The 23,818-nt window shown below is 41.4% G+C and overlaps 1 protein-coding gene across 1 annotated transcript; it reads right to left on the reverse strand.

Annotated features, from left to right (window-relative positions):
* Window positions 1-5,469: 5,469 nt before the first annotated feature.
* Window positions 5,470-23,506, reverse strand: LOC142578381 (apical endosomal glycoprotein-like). The gene is made up of 10 exons (XM_075687775.1): window positions 23,329-23,506; window positions 20,281-20,431; window positions 19,100-19,193; window positions 18,801-18,911; window positions 17,849-18,099; window positions 15,513-15,744; window positions 11,096-11,218; window positions 9,985-10,121; window positions 7,156-7,270; window positions 5,470-5,603 (listed from the first exon to the last, which is right to left on the reverse strand). Exons 1-10 carry the CDS (start codon window positions 23,451-23,453, stop codon window positions 5,470-5,472), a joined length of 1,473 nt encoding a protein of 490 aa, XP_075543890.1. The 5' UTR covers window positions 23,454-23,506.
* Between the last annotated feature and the right edge of the window lie 312 nt (window positions 23,507-23,818).

The following is a 23,818-nucleotide window of genomic DNA, read 5'->3' on the forward strand; positions in this document are numbered from 1 at the left end:
ATTTTAGTTTGAAGAATTCAATTAGTTTCGTAACGCCTCTGCGCCAAGCGGAGGGCCTGCGTAGTTGTGGTTCGGAATGATTTTTCACGAAATGACTTCCTACGCAACAAGCCAACCTCAGATTTCTTTTGCGACACGGGGCCCTTAACGCCAACGCTTTAATACACCGCGTAATCCTGTGTCACATAATACATTTGTACACTCTTACTCTACTAAAGTGCCAGTTATGTGCTCAAAACATTACGCGACCTACCCTTACTTTACTGAACTAATATTGTCAACTATAATGTTAAACAGAATGCGCTATTTGGAGCCTTTACCATTCTTATAGCTCCGAATTTTCAAGCCATTGCGTGTACTTGTTTCACGCTTTCTAGAGGGAACATGCATGTATTACAAGGAGCCCTTTAAAATTTGTAATATTTCATGAAAAACTGAGAAATCTTTTTCAAGCACTTCCGAACACTCCTACCGTGTGAATACCATAATAATGTTTGAAAGTTCACTTTTAGGGATTCTAGTGTACTTCCCCTAAGAAACACTCATTTTACATATGACATTCATGAGCCACTTCCTATCTATTTATATGCTCTTCTAATTATAAATTAATTCCTTTATTGGGCTACAATACATATTGAGCAGAAAATATTTCTGCTATATAAACTCGAACCAATTTATAAGTGCCTTTCGAAACATTTCATGATTCAAAAAAGTGGCATTTAGAATGATTTCTTGATGAAAGAGCTTGAATTTCTCGAAGTGTGTTGCAGCAAATTTCACAAGCTTCTTTTATTGATATTCCATGCTTGTAGAAGCTATATTTATCAATATACAGACCCTAGAACTTCCAAATATAGAAATAAGTATACCTAGCGTAAGCTGTAGTTCCATGATATATCTCACGGCTACATCAACATTCACTTTAAATTCACATATGACTTCCAAAGTCGTATGTGCATAAGAAACACAATAAGAAAGTAGCATTGCCTGTGACGGACGCTTCAGAAGTCCTCATTGTGGAGGAGTCCTCTGGTACTGCTGTTATAGTCACTGTGCAAAAAAAAAGAACGATCGGATTTGTACACGTCCCAGCACGCATGCAAAGTATATTATCTCACAGCAGGCCTGCCATGTAGCGTTCCTAGTTAAAAGCACACAGTAGAATCAAAGATTTGCTGTAAAACTGGCGTCCATGTTGTCTTCAGGATAGCTAAAGATAGGATATCCGACTACGACTGCGCGTACCCAGCGTGGAAATTGGTCAAGATTTGGATGGAATTAGGCAGATGCTGTTAATACAAATCGTGGTCAAGTGTCAGGAAATGGATAAAACAATTTTTGAACAATTTAGGAGAATCGCCTTGACTCTTTATTCCAACTTCAACCTTATCTACTCCATTTCCCAGGGTGTTGCGTTTGTTCATCTTTTATCCGAAGGCTCGTGAAACTTCAAATCATAAGATTTCATGAAAAACTGACGAAGCTGTCATAAAGCCGGTCCGACCACTCCTAGCGTGTGATTAGCATTATTATGTATGAAAGTTCATAGTTAGTTAATTATAGTGTACTTGCCCCAAGCAAATCATGTTTTACATATAAGTCAAACATGGCCTCTTTCCCAACTATTTATTTCTTTACGCTTTTACTTATCGATCCATATATTGATGGACCGGACTGTATCTTGAGCGAAAAAAGATTCCGACATTATAAAATTGAACCCAACTATAATTTCCTTTGGAAATGTTTAATACTTCACGAAAGTGGCATTTCATAGCGGTTTCTTGATGCAAGAGCTTAAATTTCGCCAAATGTGTTGCAACTAAACCTCAAATATTTCTTTTATTGACATTCCATATTTTGTATAAGCTATCTTTATCATAGTACAGACCCTCGAATCTCCAAGTAAAGGAATATCTAGCGTAATCTAGTGTAATCTTGTAGTTGGATTCTATATGTCACAGCAACATCAACAGTCGCTTCAGATTTAATGCCTCTCACAGTAAGCTAAAAGAATTAGAAAGTGTAATCACCTGTGGCTGACACTTCAGAAGTCTTCATTGTGGAGGAATCCTGTGGTACTATTGTCGTAGTCGCTACGCAAAAAAAAACATGATTGCTTTAATATACGTCACAGCATGCATGCCAAAAATATATCATTTCACAGCAGGCACATCATGTAGCGTTCCTAGTTAAAGGCACACAATACAATGAAAGCGCTGCTGTGGAACTGGCTTCCATTTGCCATAATTTATTCCACCTGAAGCCGCTTTTTCTCTATTTCCCAGGGACTTGCGTTTGTTCATCTTTTATTTGAAGACTCGTGCCGCTTCAAATCAGAAGATTTCATGAAAAACTGAGGAAGCTGTCATAAATCCTGTCCGACCACTCCTAGCAAGTGAATAGCATGATTAGGCCTCAAAAATCATATTTTGGTAATATAGTTTACTTCCCTCAAGCAAATTATATTTTACATATAAGTCAAGCATGACCTCTTTCTCAACTATTTATTTATTTACTCTCTTACTTACGGATTCATTCATTGATGGGAGTGGAGTGTATCTTGAGCAGAAAAAGATTTAGGCTGGATGAAATTGAACCTATCTATATTTCCCTTTCGAACTGTTTGATACTTCAAGAAAGTGGCATATTAGAGTGGTTTCGTGATGTAAGAGCTTCAATTTCGGCAAACGTGTTGCAACTAAACCTCAAATATTTCATTTATTGATATTCCATATTTTGTATATGCTATTTTTATCACTATTTAGAGCCTCGGATCTCAAGTATAGAAAAATACACCTAGCGTAATCTTGTAGTTGCATTCTATATGTCACAGCAACATCAACAGTCGCTTCAGATTCACATGGCCCTCACAGCAAGCTAAAAGAATTAGGAAGTATCATTGCCTGTGACTGATGCTTCCGAAGTCTTCATTGTGGAGGGCTCCTCTGGTGCTACTGTCGTAGTCACTACGCAAAAAAAAGAAACATGATTGCGTTAATATACGTCACAGCATGCATGCCAAGTATATATCATCATCTCACAGCAGGCACATCATGTAGCGTTCCTAGTTAAAAGCACAGAATACAATGAAAGCGCTGCTGTGGAACTGGTTTCTATTTGTCATAATTTATTCCAACTTCAGCCGCCTTTTCTCTATTTACCAGGGACATGCGTTTGTTCATCTTTTATTCGAAGACTCGTGCCGCTTCAAATCAGAAGATTTCATGAAAAACTGAGGAAGCTGTCATAAATCCTGTCCGACCACTCCTAACACGTGAATAGCATCATAAGGCCTCAAAAATCATATTTTGTTAATATAGTTTACTTCCCTCAAGCGAATTATATTTTACATATAAGTCAAGCACGACCTCTTTCTCAACTATTGATTTATTTACTCTCTTACTTACGGGTTCATTCATTGATGGGAGTGGAGTGTATCTTGAGCAGAAAAAGATTTAGGCTGGATGAAATTGAACCTATCTATATTTCCCTTTCGAACTGTTTGATACTTCAAGAAAGTGGCATTTTAGAGGGGTTTCATGATGCAAGAGCTTCAATTTCGCCAAACGTGTTGCAACTAAACCTCATATATTTCTTTTCTTGATATTCCATATTTTGTATTAGCTATTTTTACCACTATTTAGAGCCTCGGATCTCCAAGTATAGAAAAATACACCTAGCGTAATCTTGTAGTTGCATTCTATATGTCACAGAAACATCAACAGTCACTTCAGATTCACATGCCTCTCACAGTAAGCTAAAAGAATTAGAAAGTATCATTGCCTGTGGCTGATGCTTCCGAAGTCTTCATTGGGGAGGGCTCCTCTGATACTACTGTCGTAGTCGCTACGCAAAAAAAAAGAAACATGATTGCGTTAATATACGTCACAGCATGCGTGCCAAGTATATATCATCTCACAGCAGGCACATCATGTAGCGTTCCTAGTTAAAAGCACAGAATACAATGAAAGCGCTGCTGTGGAACTGGTTTCTATTTGTCATAATTTATTCCAACTTCAGCCGCCTTTTCTCTATTTACCAGGGACATGCGTTTGTTCATCTTTTATTCGAAGACTCGTGCCGCTTCAAATCAGAAGATTTCATGAAAAACTGAGAAAGCTGTCATAAATCCTGTCCGACCACTCCTAGCACGTGAAAAGCATCATAAGGCCTCTAAAATCATATTTTGGTAATATAGTTTATTTCCCTCAAGCTAATTATATTTTACATATAGGTCAAGCATGACGTCTTTCTCAACTATTTATTTATTTACTCTCTTACTTACGGATTCATTCATTGATGGGAGTGGAGTGTATCTTGAGCAGAAAAAGATTTAGGCTGGATGAAATTGAACCTATCTATAATTCCCTTTCGAACTGTTTGATACTTCAAGAAAGTGGCATTTTAGAGGGGTTTCTTGATGCAAGAGCTTCAATTTCGCCAAACGTGTTGCAACTAAACCTCATATATTTCTTTTATTGATATTCCATATCTTGTATAAGCTAATTTTATCACTATTTAGAGCCTCGAATCTCCAAGTATAGAAATATACACCTAGTGTAATCTTGTAGTTGCATTCTATATGTCACAGCCACATCAACAGTCGCTTCAGATTCACATGCCTCTCCCAGTAACGTAAAAGAATTAGAAAGTATCAGTGCCTGTGACTGATGCTTCCGAAGTCTTCATTGTGGAGGGCTCCTCTGGTACTGCTGTTGTGGTCGCTACGCGAAAAGAAAAAAAAATGATCGCATTAGTATACGTAACAGCATGCACTCCAAGTATATTATGTCCCAGCAGGCGTGCCATGTACCGTCTCAATAGTTAAAAGTACACAATACATTTAAAGCGTTGCTGTAGAACTGGCTTCCCTTTCTCTTAGTTTATTCCAGCTTAGCCTTCTTTTCTCTCGTCCCCTCCCCCAGGCTTTTGCGCTTCTTCATCTTCTATCTGAGAGCTCATACGGCTTCAAATAATGAAATTTAATGAAGAACTGAGTGAACTGATGTGAAACCGTCTTCGCGCGTGAATCGCTGTATTTCTGCTATATGTCTATATGTCACTATATGTCTGAAAGTTCATATTTTCTTATTATAGTGTACTTCCGCCAAGCAAATTATATTTTACGTATAACGCAATTATGGGCCGTTTCCAAATTATATATTTGTTTGCTCTTTACCTATCGAATAATTTATTCGTGTCACTACGATATTTCTTTACCAGAAAAAGTTTAAGCTTGATAAGTTTGAACGTACTATAAGTGCCTTTCGAAATGTCTAACAAAGAGACTATGTTTAGTGATTCCTTGATGCCAGAGCTTGCATTTTTTGAAGAGTGCTGCAATAACAGCTGACAAACTTATTTTATTGGTGTTGCATGTTATATATAAGTTGTATTTATCACAATGCGTATCATTAAACCTCAAATAAATGCGAAAGTTATGCTGTACTTCCATGCTATATCTCACAGCTACATCAACAGAAGCTTCAGATTCGCATGCCTCTGAGAGTAAACAAAAAGAAAAATGAAAGTATCCTTGCCTGGTGCGGGCGCTTCTGTATTCCTCATGGTGGAGGGCTCCTGAGGTACTGCTGTCGTAGTCGCTGTGAAAAGAAAAAGATTGCAGTAGTATATGTCACAGTGTGCATGCCAAATACATTATGTCACAGCAAGCGTGTTCAGTAAATTATGCCACAGCAGGCATGCCAAGCTCTGCAAATGGCTGCCACCATAGCCAATGCATTCAAGCACCAAATTTCGTTTTGTGCAAGTCAATAGCTTCGACAGTTTTCAGTATAAATATCGAAAGAAAACCAAGGTCTACAGGAAAATGGAAGCTTCCAGTGATCAACAGGCGTCCAATAATTAATGCAGGCGTCTGGAGTCAACGTTTCGACAAGACGTGCAGTCATCGTCAGAACAACTACGTTCCAGCAGTTGTACCAGTAGCTATTGCAGTTGCCACCCTGACGAAGAGAACTCCATTATTGAGACGTCGGAGCCAGATAAACCTCTAAATTTGTCGACCGCTGTTGAGAAAGTCAGTGTGGTCAGTGAGACATATTCTACCACAAGCCCTTTCAATATACTACATAAATAGAATTTGCAGCTGTTTTAAGATAGAACTATATAACGGCTGTTCTATAATAACTAAAGGCAGAGTTATCTTTCATTATTTCACACATAATCTATCCCAAATTACGAAAAATACTTTCGTACACTCCCTTTACTCAGAACTAGGAAGTGCACTGGTTAATTTTCTGTGTTGCTACATGCTTAAGAGGTGCCATTAGTTCCTTTAAACTCCCAAGTTTGCACATTGAAAAAAAATTGAAACAAAGGTGACTTACGTTTATTTTACTACCAGATTTATTTTGATAATAACGAGGTCCATGCCCCATATAATAAGCTCATAATGGCTTGAAGTTCGTTTAGATCATCGAATAAACTTTTGTTCATTCCTTACAAACAGACCTGTACTGTGGCAGGAAATGACGGCCCTCCTCAATGTATACAAAAATTATTCTTTCACAACTAACCCTGTCCAACAGCTTGGCTGGAATAAACTATATGCTCAATGCAATGACGACTGGTAGCACAACTGCCAAGAACACAAGCCTCGTAGTGCTGGATGCTGAATAGTAGAAATGAGCATGTTTCAAAACAAAATAACTGCAGACAAATGAGGTGCCTGCTCATAACATATGACCGAGATGGAGGTAGTGGGCATGTATGTGGTGTAGAAAAAAAAAAGACATTTATTATTTATTAAAAAAGCCGTGCACGAGAAAAAAGGAGCAATTTGTTCGGTCTCATTACACCAAAAAAGAACACATTAGATTGCATAATAGGTCCTGCAGGACGTGCATCCGCGCGCAGCGGGCGTCTCCCACGCAGGGACAGACGGGAAGTGCCTGGCGGCCGCTGCGCGGACCTGCTGGGCAGGCCCTTGCTGGTCTAGTAGGAGCGGACCCCGTAAGGTATTCTAAAAAACGATCTTTTTTGTTTATTTGTCACTGTGGTGAGTTCTCAACGATGAATTTTTTGCAGATCTAAAATATTCATAGCGCAATCCCTACTAAGCAATCTACTAAGACACCGGTAACAAAAGAGAAAAGTCTGACATAGCAATCCTTGTTAGGGCAGACCACTCACTTGATTGGGAAGCAGTTGTTGTGTCTGGTGCACGTTCGCACTTGCCCGGGCGCATGTCGATGTCATCAATAGCAACGTCACCAGCAAACTTTCCTGCAGTGGCTGTGATCACAACCTGAAGAGAGGTCAAGGAAACTGCGCTGGACTGTCAATCTCAAACAAAATTGACTGCTGCCTCATTCCTTGGAAAGAAACCAGATGACGTAAGTCACATCACCATAAAGGCTGCAAGAAGTCTAGGTGACAGCTACTCAAAGAGATGCAAAAGCACGTAACAATTAGTTATGCTAGCAAAATAATAGTCTACCAGAACCAATCTCACCATGAACTTGGCCTTTTTTGCGCTTAGCATTGAAGCACTTTGCCGACGCACCGTATCGCGATTGCGGAAGGGCGTCATGCCTCAAGCATGTGCGTAGGCGGACTCCTATGAACACGCTGCTCAACCTAGCTGAGCTGCCGTTAAGTCGCGCAAAGGACGTGATCTTTTGAAGCCACATTGTAATTACATATCAGAAATCGGTTTGATTCCGTTCAGTACCTGATAAATTTCAAGTGATTTCTTTCGTCACTGAAGAGGTCTGCGATGCCCACGTGCAGCAGGCAGAGCTTAATTTATTAGTTTAGTTATTTTATTTTATTTTATTTCAATTGCTGCACCCAATTCCTTACGTGATTGAAGAGCGACAGATACCCAAGTTGGTGTAAGCGAGGTTCATTGAATGGCGGCCCACTGTCAGTGTCACATGCCCAGTGACATAATTTACTCCAACGGTTTGTTTCAGAGTTTTTCAGCACTGCAATCCGATGTTCTACCCATTAGATCATGGAACACCGAGTGATCCCAGCTGGCGGTAAAATAGACACATAAAGAGATAGGTAGCCAGACACCGAAAAGTTGTTAGGTAGTACAATAATGCTCAGCCCAATAAAGGCCTGCCTCTTACCATCTTAGAATGTATATCGATGTTAATGTGATTAGCACTGAAACAATGTAGTGACGCAGAGCATTGTCACCACCGAAACGGCTCACGCACGAGGCTTGTACTGCGGCCAGGCTCCTCTCTCGCGATTCCGCTTAGTAAAGGTGTCGTATAAAAGGCCAGATAGGGAGATACAGACCACCAGACATAGAGTAAGCTGAGTGAAGTTTCGAAATAATGCTCATCGCATTGAAAGCAGACGCCATGCTGGGGCCGACGCCACAACATGGACATTGTTTCAAAAACACTGTCTCAATGTTTCAATAACAGCAAATACATAGCTTTAATAAATGTCACCGCCCAAGCACTCCTTACAGATGGTTAACGAGCGACGCTGAAACGTGAGGCTCCGGTGTTCATCACTGGCTAAATCCCGATGGTTAATTAAACGACGGCTTGGTAGGGGACCGGATCCTTGGTACGCCGTTACTACTTGCACTCGGCTGCATGAGCGTGTTCTTGTGCTCTTGCTGCAGTATCGGCACGGCGTAGGCAAGCTCGCACCCGGCTCTGCTCCCGGTGTGGCTGATCGAAAGCTACCTGCTCCTCAGGAGTACGTATGCCACTTGGCCGACTCATTTCGGAGCCGGAGAGAAGCTGATGCGCGCGCGCTCGGCTGCGACGCAGAACAACGACGTCAATACTGGCGCAGCCAATCGCGCGCCTCTCTTTCTCTGTTTTATTTTTTTGTTCGCATGTGGATGGGGTTGCGCCACAGAGGTTTTCGACGTACAGCGGACAAACGGATGGGCGGACTGACGAATCGGTTTGCAATATACAGATTCGCTACAAAAAGGTGACTTCACGCTCCGCTTGCAAGCACCACACGCCACGCTCGAGTGGAAAATCTGGCTGAGATGTTTACAGCAGCGTGTGCTATCTGCGGAATGGTTTTTTTTTTCACCGAGTTCGACGGGCGGTTCAAAGCCTCTTTAAATTTACTTGCCTAGATAACATATTTAGTTGTTACATGTCGCTCTTAAACGTAGAGTCAAAAATATGAAATTGATATTTTAATTAAAATCAAATCTGAAAGTTTTGTGGCATGAGGACTTCTGCTACAGCATCAAACAGGATGCAGAAAGGCATTAGCCAACTTCATGGCTTCAGGTGTTTACAACACCGCTACATTTGTTGCCTTGATGACCGCCTTCAAAGATCGTGTACATGAAGTGTGGGTAAACTGTAGGCCTCCGCAAAAGCTTAAGTACCGCCACAAATATCCGTGGCCATCCCAAACACTCCTGTATCTTTCAATGTTTGGGTTGACATGCTTGGAGGAGTTGTTCTTTACTGATGCATATGAAGGCCAAACATTTTTATAAATGTTACCTATAACGCGAACTGCATTGAATAGTGGCTGCAATTTAAGAACCATCTTGAGCATTGAGCATGCAAACGTTTGCTGGGTTCTATAATTGTGCTTTCTAAGTCAGATGAAAGAGGGAGGGGGGATTAAAGCAAACTGGAGTTATTTGGCGCAGTCAGAGACTCGGACTCCGAACAGGCGGAAAACAAGACAACGAAACAGTTCAACAAGTCAGTTGCCTAAAGGTGTGTTTTACCGCCCTTCTGGATACAAGATAAGGAGCCACAACCCACAAGAGTCTGGTTTGGAATGCGCAAACTTGGCTTGCGCTCTAGGCATGAATAGCGCCACGAATGATTCTTCCAGTATCTAAGCCTTTCGCAAACCTATTTCCCAAGTTTCTGCGTCGGAAGGCGTTAAGTGAAAGGACGCAACAATTATAGTACGCACGAAGCTCACAATTCTGCAGTTTATGTTACCCCATTATTTTCAGTAAGCTGATCTACATTCTCACGATTTGATTGCATTGTTACCCACCGAAAACACACGAGGCAAGTTGTCGCGTTCCACGGAGAGCAAAGTCCACTCTGCGGGGCCCGTGGCATAGACAGTGGTCCGCTGGTCATATGGCGCGCCATATGCATCATTGAAGGTGACGTTCAGTAATGCATTCGCTGCAAGAAAGGAAACCATAAGAATAAAAATTTCCCATTTTACCATCTTTTAATTAATGTGCATTATTAACATAATCGCCATCGCTGCTGTTCATGTCATCTATCAGATGAGGCCCATTTTAAAACAGCTAATGCTCTTTCTGCGCTCGCTTTCTTCTTTCTGACATCGCATTCGTGTTGATGTAGCACTCGCAAATTCCGTAATATCATCAAGCCTTTTGACTGCCACAATGATTGCATTTCTTTTATTATATGCCAGCATATAGTATGTGCTTCTCTGGCGACCATCATTTGGCCGGACCAGCTCAACCTCCTCTTTCGTCTCTTCTTGCATATTGTCACGTAGTAGTGACGGTGAAGAAGGTAGGAAAACTGTGATTGACAAAATTAGCGTATTATTGGGCGAACCTGTACTCTCAAAAGCAGTTTACACTCAAAGGACAACGATAACAGCGAACACAGTCGGCATTCGTCAAAAATTTGATCTGCCGGTGATGCGCGTCGGCTTTTATACATGGGTCATCAAAGGTTACAGAGTAATCGCTGGTGCCCGCGTGTCCTCCAGAAAATTCTACACAATTAGCGTCGCACACGCAGTCAGATTGCGCAAGCTTCGGTGGCAAACAAACAGCAGAGAAACTTCCGACACATTCAGGGGCGTCCAGCGCTAATAACTTTTGCTAGACGGTGAAAACCGATCCCCCAAAAAAGATGAGTACACGTGTCAATACCGAGTATTACATACCAGTTTGTTTGTTTCTTGTCTTACGTGTACTACTCTTTTTACCTCCGTAATACTGCACCACGCAAATAACTAGCAGGCCATTTGAGAACATGACAACAAAAGGGCTTCGGGGTAAATATGAAGCAAAATAATCAAAGCAAGGAAATGCTAGCTAAAACACGAGCTAAATACTCAAGAGCTAACCTATCCTCTACTGACGATAATTGCATAAGAGGATTATCGCACTCACTTCCGTTCTTCATGTGATAGTAGAGCTGGAAGCACACAACAGGTCCTAAGGTAAGGGCCTCACTCTGCAAACTTCCTATCAATATGTCAGACTGGTCTTGAGAGTCTAGGAGTAGGTAGTATCCTGGGAAAGAAATACAGTGTGAAAACAACGCTCAAGGCATATAACTACTGTAATTTTTATAACATAAATAAAAAACAAAAGAAATATTGCGGAATTCATTATGTGATGACGATAATGATTAGCAGAATTTATGATATTCGACTACACATCCCACAATACACAAAATATTCCATTTGTTTAGCGATACACTGAATCTACTTCTCGCCATCAGGAAATAGGTAGCCGAGAGAGTACTTTTGAAGGCTTCGTCGTATTGACCTTCCCTGAAACAGTTTTCGTCATATGCCTTGACAAAGAAGGTTTTTCTAAGAGAATGGTTTCTTCCTAAAGTTGTATGTCAGCCCTTATACTAAAGCAGGGTACGAGTAGCCACTCGTACATTGCGCTCCTCTCAAGCCACGGCGTTTCCCCTTACCTTTTAGACCTGGCGGCTATCGCAATGTACCGTCTCCTTGGCCGTAATAACATGAGGCAATTGTTGGACACTTTCAATTGATTTGAACAGGGGATGTTCCCATGTCTCTTTACTGCGGCTCTTTCTCGTTAGACGGGCTTGCGTTACATCAAGCGAAAAAGAGGCGAACTCAGCCAGGCATTCACTGCACTGCTGTGAGTGTACATGCAATACTAAAACTACAAAGTAGCTGTTAGCTGTAATATGTCGATTTGATAATGGCTCGATATCATGCCAATATGTAATGCGTAATTTACAATTGCGTCTTTAGTATGCTCGTAGGATTTCTATGTACTTGTCAGTGGAAAGCCAAAGCGTTCCACAGCTATGCTAGAGCTGCCGAGAACTTCTGAGTGAGGTGAAATTGGCTATATAAAGAGTTTGCTTTACTCTAGAGTAATTAACGAAACGATTAGAAAAACATAACACATGTTCACAAGGAAATTAAACCCTCATTTTCTGTGCGTAATGCAGAGACCGTACATGTGGTATTCTTTTTTATTTTCATTTATACGCATAACATGAACTACGACAAATCCAGAACCGGTGGTTGCCGCTAAAAGTGTCTTAGGTATACTTTACTGTGGCGCTAAATACATTTCGTGAAAATGGGCAGGAATAAAGAAGACAGTGAAGCACTCTTTTTATGTCCCTTTTCACGAAATGTATTTCGCGGCACAATCAAGTCTATCGGAGAAATCTAAGCACCAACTTGCCCAAGAAGTCCCTTTGGCTAAAAGTGTCCTTCCTTTCAAAAGTTTGGCTGATTGCTATCTTCACCAAGGAGACTGGCATTGAGATTGGCGGGCAGCGATCACGTCTTCTACAGTGCAATTTTAATGCACTTTAGTTCCGGCAAACACACCGGCAGTGCAAGGCGAGTCTAATATAGCTCTGGTACTATTCATGTGGCTGCCGCCAGCAAAGGCATCGCTGCACCTATTTCATGTGAGAACAGCTTCGCGTCCTGTCGGCGGCCGTGGCCAGAGCTGCATCAGACGAATCGCATTGTCCGGTGCAAGTGGGCCACTGGTTTGAAGAAATGCCCCCATTTATTACATTTGTGTATTTATTTTAAGGGTAGGTAAGTTGCAATACATACGTATGCTAATAAAAATAAGCTGATTGAAGCGACATGTTTGTAACACTACCAATGACGTGACGTGTAGCACGGCGGATCGTTCGCCCGGGTTACGTCATTCGCCCACTCTATGCAGAGTGGGCAGAGGAAGCTGCAAACATGGAACGGGGCATCGCCGTGATCCCTAACGATGCATATTTTAGAACCTTCTTAACAAAACACGCACTTTACGCCCAGCGCGTAATTTCCTCTCCTAATGATGAGAAGAATACGGACTAATTGCATTTGAACACAACTGACAAAATCATTGTAGGTTCCCTTTAACTATAGCAGTCGAACATTCAGTGACTGGTTAGAAATATCAGCATTGTTATTTGCCATAGAGTTCTCTCTACACGACATGATGTAAGGCAGCCTCCCCAGGAAGTGTAATTTTTCTGTGTTTGTTGCTCCTCTTCTACATTTCTTACAGCACTCTTGTTATTTAACCATACTCCTCTTTTATTATTGTGTCCTTGTGCGCATTTTCCTTATTCTGCTTTGATGCCTCAATAGTAACCATTTTTACTGGGGAATAGGCTGCGTCACCGCACCTCCATTATATTGCACATGGACCCGATGAAAATTTCAGATATGCACAACAGAAGTGGCTTGAGCGTGAAGTGTTTGAAAACTATGACGGACGAGTTTGAATCCTCGGAGGCACACAAAGAGCTTCGTTTCTTTTTTTGCTCCCTCACTGGCATGCACCCACCTGCTCTTTGACCACACCTACAAGACCTGTAGAAGGCGCAGCTTAGTGTTCAGCCAGCTAATGTTCACCCTGTAATGTTGCCCTCCAATTCTTTTTAAAGTAGGTACAAAACTTTCATTGTTTCTAGAAATGGTTTTGAATATCTGCGCTAAATAAAATATCACCATCCGTCTAGATGTTTGTGCTGAGTAGGAACAGAAACCACTGTGTAAAGCGACAAGGACATGCATTGCCAGCGCTTCGTTGCCGGTAACTACGTTAATACAAGGTCGTCAGAACACTTTGTTGATTACAGCTGTAAACGGATGTCCACTTATGTGAGACTCACTGTATGCCTTCGAAAAAGAATTCGAGAAATGGAAGCTTTTTGAAGTCCTGGATACATGATTTAAACCGCATTCACTGCACTGCAAAGTATACTTCAGAAGCTCACTCAACACACGTTCTGCCTCTTTTAGGAGCGAAACGCAACTGACATTGCTCCGGAGCAGACCACTGTTAATAAGCGAAGGAAAACGGAGCTGCTCGATTCTGTTAATCAAGACTTTATAAAACCAATATATATATATATATATATATATATATATATATATATATATATATATATATATATATATATATATATATATATATATATATATACAACTCAAAGTAGGGAAACGACAAACAACGGAGACGTACAAAAGCCCAGTTCTCAGTAGGGCGTCAGAAAATTTGGTTGTGGGAGTTCATCACATTTTTTTCTATAGTTTAACCTAGGCAGGACATTAGGCAGTATAATAGCAAGAGCTTGGTGGCGCAACCCACTGCCCCGATCCATAGGGGATGCTCATAACATCCATCCATCTATGCCAGTTTCAGCAGGCCGGCGGGGTGCTTCTTTACATTGCGGAGAAAACTGAAATCGCCGTCTGGCATTGTTAAAATATAGATTGATTCATGAGTCACTGAAATTCGCCAAGTGTCTTAGGGGTACCGTAAGATTTTTATGATAGCCAGGAGACATATAGCCATCTTTCTATTTACTTTGCCCACTTCGTTACACATTTTACACATCGTTCAGCGCTATTCTTAACTGATGACCACCTTCTAATGACACGACCATTCGTAACGCAGCCAAAACTCACTGTGTTGCTCGTCTGAGCATCTTAACTGAAAAAAACAGTAATGTATAGATTAGAAACATTACGGATAATATTTCGTCTACAAAATCACCATTATCTGATAGATATGGCCACGTCTACAGCAACGCAGCTTATGCAAGAAAATTGTGCATCACGATGTTTGCTTACACTATTTTCATAAGGTCATCAGTGGGCTTGACTACTAAATGGTTCTTCTCCTCAGCCAGAATGAATTACGATGTGTGAAACCTGTGATACCAAAGCCTTTCGATATCCCCCTAAACGATAGACTTGCAAGGAGAACATCAGCATGCAAAGATAAAGTGTCATGTACTTCAACAACAGAGGACAAAGAGACAACAGTTGCAGAGGTCCAAGAAATGCAACAATTGTCCCAGTTTGTGGCTCTAAACATCTCGCTGGCCGCAACCGTCTGATATATTTTGCGTGCCATCTTAAATAAACCGTCTGTTGCTGGTAAGCGAACTGGTAACGGCGCGAAACAAGATACTTTGTGTAGGATTGTTGTACGTAAATAAAAACAGAGATTAAGGACCGCTGTCTTATTTAATGCTATGAACTTCTACATTCTTATAGGTACAAACAGCTAAAAATTCTATTTGGCTACCTTGTGGTCGACAAATGCGTTTAACTACTCAACCCGCAAACAGGCCCACTTCGTGAGTGAAGCACAGCGTTGCTATCAGTTCAAAAAATTTTTCGTACATGTTGTTCCCAATGGATCAAGAAATCCACCAATTACTGATTATAACAGTCTTCATTGACCCTGCCATGAAGTCGAGCTGTGACTGAGCTTTCATCCTTGAAGCAATTGAGTGAAAGCACCATCATGTCCACATGTATAATGCACAGACTCTTACCATCGCTGGTGTCCTTAGTGTGATCTTTCTCAGGCCCACCGAGAGACAAGATTGTGCGACCCCTGTGACGATACCACTGCGCGTGGCTAAAGCCTTTGTTATTGTGCCAGTTGCACATGTCCTCTTCAAAGGAACAGCTGCCTGGTTTAGGGCATGCCTCGTTTCCAACGCTAATGTCGTCTACTGCCACAGCAGTGCCCGGATTTCCAGAGGTCATTCCTTCGAACACCGTCTGGGGGAAAACGAAAACAAGGCTGCATTTCTTTTTCTCTTCCAAACTGGTGTCGCTTGCAGGCTTCCAGAAGTGTTGCCACCACCAATACGTTATTTAAAATTAATGCATAAGGCACACCTCCCTGAAACATATTTATGCAAGTCTGTCACTCACAAAGGATACTGAAAGCAGACAACAGATAAAGATACATCTCTACAACTCAACTATACTGCCACGCCGTACTTTCTTAACCGGTTAAGTAACATGTTTTGTTCTCGACCCCAATTAATACACGTTCTCAGGCACTGTAACGTCAATAATGTGCTGCCACGTTTCGCTACTGTAATAGACATCCGTGAATTCCACGCTCAGAGGACAAGTGGAACATTTCGCTGAGTGAAGATTTTAGTTAATTTTGTTCCAACCGAAAGTCCCATCGGTGTCAATACATCTCTATCGGCCAAAGTTACCGTTGTATTGATCCCAAAATTCACTTCGTCCGATAATTTCAACATCGTGGTCAACATACATGCGCTTGACACACGAATAGAAACCAGCATGGCTCAAGCGGATGTCTTGACAGTGCCATGGCAAAACAATGATGCGTCGAAGACACATTATCCCTTGAAGAAAACACTGAATTTCGTACTTCCGTCGAAATATATTGAAATGGGAAAGGCAATTCAGATTGGATATTTAGCCAATGTTAACTTGAACCATTATTTCATTGCCATTATGCCAAATTCATATTTGCCCGCGTTCACGGCTTCGCAGTAACAGCAATAGAGATCATAGCGCTGGATGACATGCACAAGAGCGACAGAACAGGACGTTGTGTCGCTCTTGTCTGTGCCTTCCAGCGTGTTGACCCCCATTGCTGTATCTAACCAAGTAACGCATAGAACCATACATCTGAACTTCACAGTAACAGCCTGTGTCAGCCTGTAAGAGTCAGTGTCATTTCCATTATCATGAGAGCCCCGCGATAGCAAACGTCCCCGCCTATGACGGCTACGAGAACAGAACAACTTCAGGCTTTAGATGCAAAAATTTCATTCAGAAGATATGTTATCTTACACCCTCATTTACTGTTATTAAAGTGACATGCTTCGCAGGATCGCCTGGCCAAGTGGTTATTCTAAAAGTGGGTCCTATCTTATTTGCGATTGTATCTGACACGTTCTAGAAATGCAAAATAACAAATGCTGTCAATTGAATGGTGCACGACATGCGGTGGTTCATAAACGGCGACAAAAAGCTGTCTGAGGGTGACAACCAGTGGCCTTTAACTGTAAATAGACTTCCCTACTGTGCATAACACTACATGTTTCATCTTATCCCTGATAGCTCAAAAGGCGTGGTGTTATTTCTTTTTTTATGGGGGTTGGGTGGAAGATTAGTGTGTGCATTTGTTGTTTTCTGCTCTTAACACAGAAATTTAGGGTATGCATTATAATCAGAAAAATATTGCGGAAAGAAGCAACGGCGGAAAGAAGCAACTCAATAATTCAATTAGACTGTTGTAGCTAGACAGGTCAAAATAGCGCATTTGTTAAGACGACAGAGATGTTGACTAGCTAGCACACTGGTAATAGCAGCAGAAAAAAGACCTACACAGTAAAACCTGGCTATAACAAAGTTTAAGGAGGCGCCTCATTTACTAGCGGTTGTGTGCTTTCACTGCCGGCACTGGCCACCAGCTAGGAACAAGGAGCAGAGGGGTATTGTTATTAATGTCGGCGTATATGAACGAAAAAAAGAACAGCTATGCACTGCCGAAGGATAATAAAAGATTGTGTGCCGTCCCTCAAATAGTGACATCACACGCGCAATGCGAAGACGGGGGTCCGCGTCCCATCTGCGGCGAGTTGTTTTCACATCCCCAATCATTTTCTATTATTGAGCATATCCATTAGAAACTAAACATCAATTCGCGTATGCTGTCACTGGTGCCATTGCTTGCTGACTATATATATATATATATATATATATATATATATATATATATATATATATATATATATATATATATATATATTCCGCTAGCTGTGTTCTGACGGTGGCTTAACACACATACTCAGAAGTCAGGCTTCTTCCGTCGTAAGGCAGGCACAGCACTTACGATGGCGTTTCCTTGGGAGACGGTCAAGTTCACAGCAGCAGATTGCCAGCTCTTTGCCGCTGTATAATCCGCCCTGTGGAACCACAGGGACTCTTGCTGTAGCTGGTCAATCACTCGAGTGATATTAAGCGTCTCAGTTGCAGAACCGGCAGCAAGGAACCAGAATCGGAGGCACCGTTGCTGCGTCGCATCGTACCAGTCTTGAGGGCTGACCATGCGGCCACTGGGGGGCATGACCAGGGCAAAAGCACCTGTCGATTTGCATGCGAGGAGGCAGACAAGCGACAATAAGTTGTAAATATGTTATAGTAACTATACTTTTAGCCTCGGCTTTGCTTGCAGTCTGATGTGAGCTGCAATGGCTGACAGCCATGGCATGACCATTTCGAGTAAATACGTTATTCGCGTTTTGTGTACTCTAAAATAAATGGCGTATCATTAAAGCTTCCCAGCTAGAAACGTTAAGTAGAAATGTTTGATGTAATTAGTAGAGTTTCTTTTCATGCCATATAAACGCATGTGCCCATCTTTTTTATGAGTTCTGGTGCTTTCTGCCATACGGCATACAGCAATCCCCTCTCTTTGCATCCTTAAAATAACTAAGGTATAACCATAAGATGGGCACATCCACGAAAATTAGACAGTACATCTTTATAAGTCATTTCTACGCTTGGGAAGAAGTGAATACATGACGGGGTAAGGCAAAATCACAAGAACAACAGCAACTTCACGGAAAATATGCATAAATTTTAAAGACAGAAGAGCATGCGAATGTGCTATTACTGCCTTAGTGTCCGTACGCCACCACTGCTGAACTCAGGTCAATGATTAAAATGTGTTCATGCTTTAGCCCTGATAACATTCGCGGAACACATTTCAAGGAGAATAAACATTCATTCAATAAAGCAGAGCCATGACGGACAGAATCCGTGTACCACAAGTGATAACTAACCTGGCGGTGCCCATGTGGTGTGGTCTGCTGCAGGCAGGATGGCGCGGCTTCCCTTCGTGATCTCCCAGTTGTGAAGCTGCCAGCCACATGAGCCCGACTCAAATGTGCACACTGTTCAGGAAAATGAAGAATACAATGCACGCATGGAAATAATATTGGCAACAAAGGAGTATGCAACACTATAGTGTCCTTTTGACCTGAAATATAACACGACTCTTGAAAAAATTCATTTGAATAGATCAGGCTACTAAAATCATTTGGATGCAACTTTGATCATAATAAAAAACTGGAACACTTACCATTTCCAAGATCACACGGACCATCCTTGAGCGTGAATTGATCAATGGCTATTACGCCAGGTGCGTAAGGTTTCAGCACAGCCTCGAAAACAAGCTATACAAGCATGGGAAAGAAGAAAACAAAAATTACGTTAACTTCATGGTAATCCCCAATCATCTCTAACCGTAACCAGAAATGTATGCTTAATGACACCTTGCGTCCTGTCAGGCAGCTTAGCTTGTCCAAAGGAATTCATGTTGCGGGACAACGCGCAGTCAGTGTATGATTGGAAACCACAGTACACATAGTGTGCTCAAGAGCACACACTATAATCATATTGGCCTCTGCATTGGTTACTGATGGAAGTGCGAGAAGTGTTTTACAATGACACTGAGCAGGCATTTGCAATTAGCGTTTGGCAAGAGAATATTTTACTGAAGACTGTCGTTCGTCAGTCTCATCTATTACATAGATTTCGCCGTGTTTCTGCATCCAGGCTTCCTTGACGTGTTCACACAGAGTAATCTTCCGAGCAGTCAGGGATGCAGCTACCGCTTCTGGCATATAAATAATACTGCCACGTACACAAACATAAATGACGGTGATGCCTGAATAAAAAAGTGAGGAACACTGTACTCATGATGTCAATGTGAGCTCGTTACGTGCCTACGGCAGGATACAAGCAACTGTACATCTCAAAAAATTAATTTTTCAGAAAACACCGGTGGAAAGTATTGCTTTAGCATTGCTGTAAGGGAAATTTCTGGTTCGGCTTACTTCTGATTTGTTAATAACAACAATATGGTAAACAGGAACTAACATCAAATATCTTGAAATACCTCAACGAATTTCAGGATAAACTGCACTATTACAATTATTTCGCACTTTTAATTACCAGTAACATAAGCTCACAAAATTTTTAAGCCCAAATAATTTTCACCTAAACTCCATGAGACCACAAGATCGCAATATCTATCAACCAAGAGTTTAAGCTAACTCCACAAGTGAAAATATGTTGTGACCCTTAGCTTTAACTAAATGAGATATTACTTTACAGTTCATAGGGAAATTTAAAAGGTTAAGCCGCTGTCCATTAATAGGTTATACTAACACACCAAGCATTATATTTAGGATGTCAAACTTTATCGATCATGCTACATTGACCGTAAACACTTCTCGAAATGTTTACTAATGTGATTACCTGTTGCGGCTCATCACAGTGGAACTGCACTTGCCCCTGTTGCCATGCCATGCCTTGTGGCCCGGAACGTGTCCACAAAAGGCTGGTGGAAATGTTGTCAACACGCTGGAGGAGGTTCAGCTCACCACTATTTGGGTGCCACATGTTGTACCTGACAGATATGCACACTCGATTATAAGCAATATCAGAACTATTTGTGTCACTCTTGATCGCATTACGCCAACAAACTAATTCACAAATTTTGACACTTAGCTGGTATATTAACCACGCGAAGGTGCACAGACAAACAAAAAAACGTCCAAAGCCTCAGGCGAAACATGGCAACAAACAGATAAAATTATAAATGAGAATGGTGGGCAATATTGTTGTCACGAGATTTGAAAATTTAACAAATCTTTGTATATTGCTTTTGCAGAAGTGCATTAGAAGTTTAATACAGGAGAAATGCTATGAAGCATTCAATTGTTCTCTAGCAGTTTTTCTGGTTCAGCAACTTGATAGACGCGTCTACTGCTCATTTTTCTCTGACTAGTCCTAATTAGACTTCGAAATTTATTATTGTGTCAGATGTTTTATACTTATTTATTCCTTATTACTACTCCTGAGCTTCAGCCCTTACAAGATAGATGTCATTGTACACGCCTATATATATTTAAAAAAGATTACCTTTGAACCTAAACGTACATGTAAATTCAGCAAAACAAATTGCATATACAAGGCTCAAGTAAATCAAACGGCTCGAGAAAATACTACATTGTTCACAGACAATACTAAGCCCAAATACGTAATGCAAAGCACAGGGCAAGCAATCCACAAGAACATGTAGGCTGTTTTCGTAGTCTCATGTTCATCAAATCAATATTACCAGGTCAGAGAAGACGTTGAGGCCAATGACTGCGATTTTTGCTTGTTTTGGGAAAGAATGAGCACGTGTTTCGAACATTTCAGCTTCCCAAACACAATATGCATACTAGCCCTCTCTCGTTAGTTTTATCGTTAATGTTCAAAGTGTGTCTCTAGACAAAACACAAGAAAGAAACTTGGCCAAAACTGTCGTTTAACACACCTCAACTGTTCTGTCAGAGGTTGAATCTACCCAAGTTGCTACAAATAAATGCGTGACCGGTGGTTGGATGAAATCAAATTCTTTGTCTTACAGTAGAGAAGCGTATACTCTAACTACGCGGCCACTATCGTACGCATTCTTTTCTCATGCCAAAGTCACTTTTTGAAAGACATAGAACGTGCATCAAGTTACCGTTTCACGCACTAGTCCCTCGTGGCAGCGCTTTGGGACGCTGTGTTAGACTGAGCTGTCTTCGTGATCGACTGACAATTTTTGTCAGAGGGATACGTACAAAGCTTGTAAAGTCCGTGTATAATGCTATTGCATTAAAATTTCAACCAGAGATTCTGCTTCCCAGTCGACAAGAGCATGCAAATTATTAGGGCAAAGTATTTTGCTACAAATCCCAAAGCAAATGCCAAGATAAGATCAATGCTGCTGCCTGTCGCTGAATTTTGATTCCTCATTTATCAAGCTCCTATACAATGCTGACGCGGTCCAGTTACAGCTTTACGAATGTCAGGTTTATAGCCAAGCTACAAGATTGCGCCGTTGGTTTTATTACTTCTGACAAAAAAAACCATCATGTCTTTTGTGCAGCCTGACACATAGCACTGACGTGAATTTTCTATGGGCATTTTGTAAGTGTTTTTTCTAAATATTTACAGTGACATGTAGAGCCAGTTGCTTGTGTGCAATGTGTGATGGTACTCACAATTCTGTGACCTTTCTTGGCAGGCATCATTAAGTACGTTTTGTTTTTTCGGCGTCGATAGTTATTTTGCATTTGTCAGAGAATTCTGACACATCATTTTTTTTTTCATTTGTCACAGCGCTGACAACAAAAACAATTGCATTCTAGCAATATGGTTTACAGTGTATTTATGCATGTTGAAATTTATAGGGACCCGCCGCATTGGCCTAGCGCCTATCGTGTTGCGCTGCTAAGTACGAAGTCGCGATATCAAATTTTCGCCACGGCGGCCGAATTTCGAAGGGGACGAAATGCAAGAACGTCCATGTCCTTTGGATTGCGACCACTTTAAGATCCCCTGGAGGTCAAACTTAATTCGGAGTCCCACACTACGGCGTGCCTCTTAATCAAATTGGGGTTTGTAGCGCGCAACACCCCAGAATTCAATTCAAATTTATATGAAGAGATCTGGGTATGTCTTATGCTGTTGGCACATTTCATTGAAAATTTCGGTATATGCTACAAAACACCAAATGCACTTAGGCATAGCATAGTGCAAAAGAATTCCAATAGGTCACCGAATTTCTCTTGTATCAAAATGGCAGCATATTTCAATCACTTAAAGAACGCACGAGCTGATACTAAGCCTGAAACTCGTGACACGATCCAAGCGACATATTAGCACTGCTGCTGTTTGCTTCTATTATACGCCTCCTGTGGACTCAGAGCACGGCAGAGGAACCTACATAGAGTTAACGGGCAATAAAGTATATGTATCGAGGTTCACATGCAAGGTTAGCGCGCGAATGTGCTTAAAAGCACTTCTTGTTGGGCTTGTTGGTAGCTATCCATTATAAAATAAGAAGACGCCAAATAAACAGACACACATGAGAGAAGGAAACGGGACAGGGCGCCCTGTCCCGTTTTCTTCTCTTCTTTGTGTCTGTTCATTTGGCGTCTTCATATTTTATAGCGCGAAGATGCCTTCGAACAAGACTTAGGTATGAATAAATGTATGGTTGTTCTGTAAATTAAGATGCACAAAACCACTTCAAAATAATTTTCATAGTAACAATAGCGAATGTCAACTGCTGCTGCCTATGTGATAAGATGCGACTTGCCTATGGAAGCCCGTATGCAATGCGGCTTTGATATTGTAATTGCAGTTTCTGTGAAGGTCATGAATAATAGCGTTTTAACGAGAAGGGTTAGTCACAACACACACTTTGTTGCAAAATACATTAAGCGTGCACCACAAGATGAGTTGGTCGTTTGAGTGTGGACTTGCCAGAAAGTGAAGCATCGACCAACATCCGGTGTGGGGCTCATCCGCATTGACACAAGGTGGGCCCTCTTCACTGCAGGGAGCGTGTTCCCGGCGTACATGTAAGCGCCTGCATGAAATCGTGCCATTAAGTGTTACCACTGTTAAGAGCACCGACAGCTGGGTGGAATGCTTCAAGCAATTTTTTCAACGTTATTCTCTGTTTATATAATGCATGACATCATTAGTGCCCTTGATTCAGAAACTAATTGGTGATTTACTAATTAAACCAAAAAATTAAGAGCATTCACACTCACTGTGAAAGAGGGGTCTCCATTTATTGAAACAGGCAACATATGCCCACAAACTACTACTGATGTCTTCCTTGCGTCCAGTGATTTACCTTTGTGTTATCAGTTCATTTTTACAATTTTCATACACTCATAAGATTTCCAATTCACTTTGTCCGCTTGGCTACCCGTGTCCAAAGGAAGGCGCCATACCTCGGCTGAGG

This window comes from Dermacentor variabilis, chromosome 4, assembly GCF_050947875.1.
Source record: "Dermacentor variabilis isolate Ectoservices chromosome 4, ASM5094787v1, whole genome shotgun sequence".
Classification (NCBI taxonomy): Eukaryota; Metazoa; Arthropoda; class Arachnida; order Ixodida; family Ixodidae; genus Dermacentor; species Dermacentor variabilis.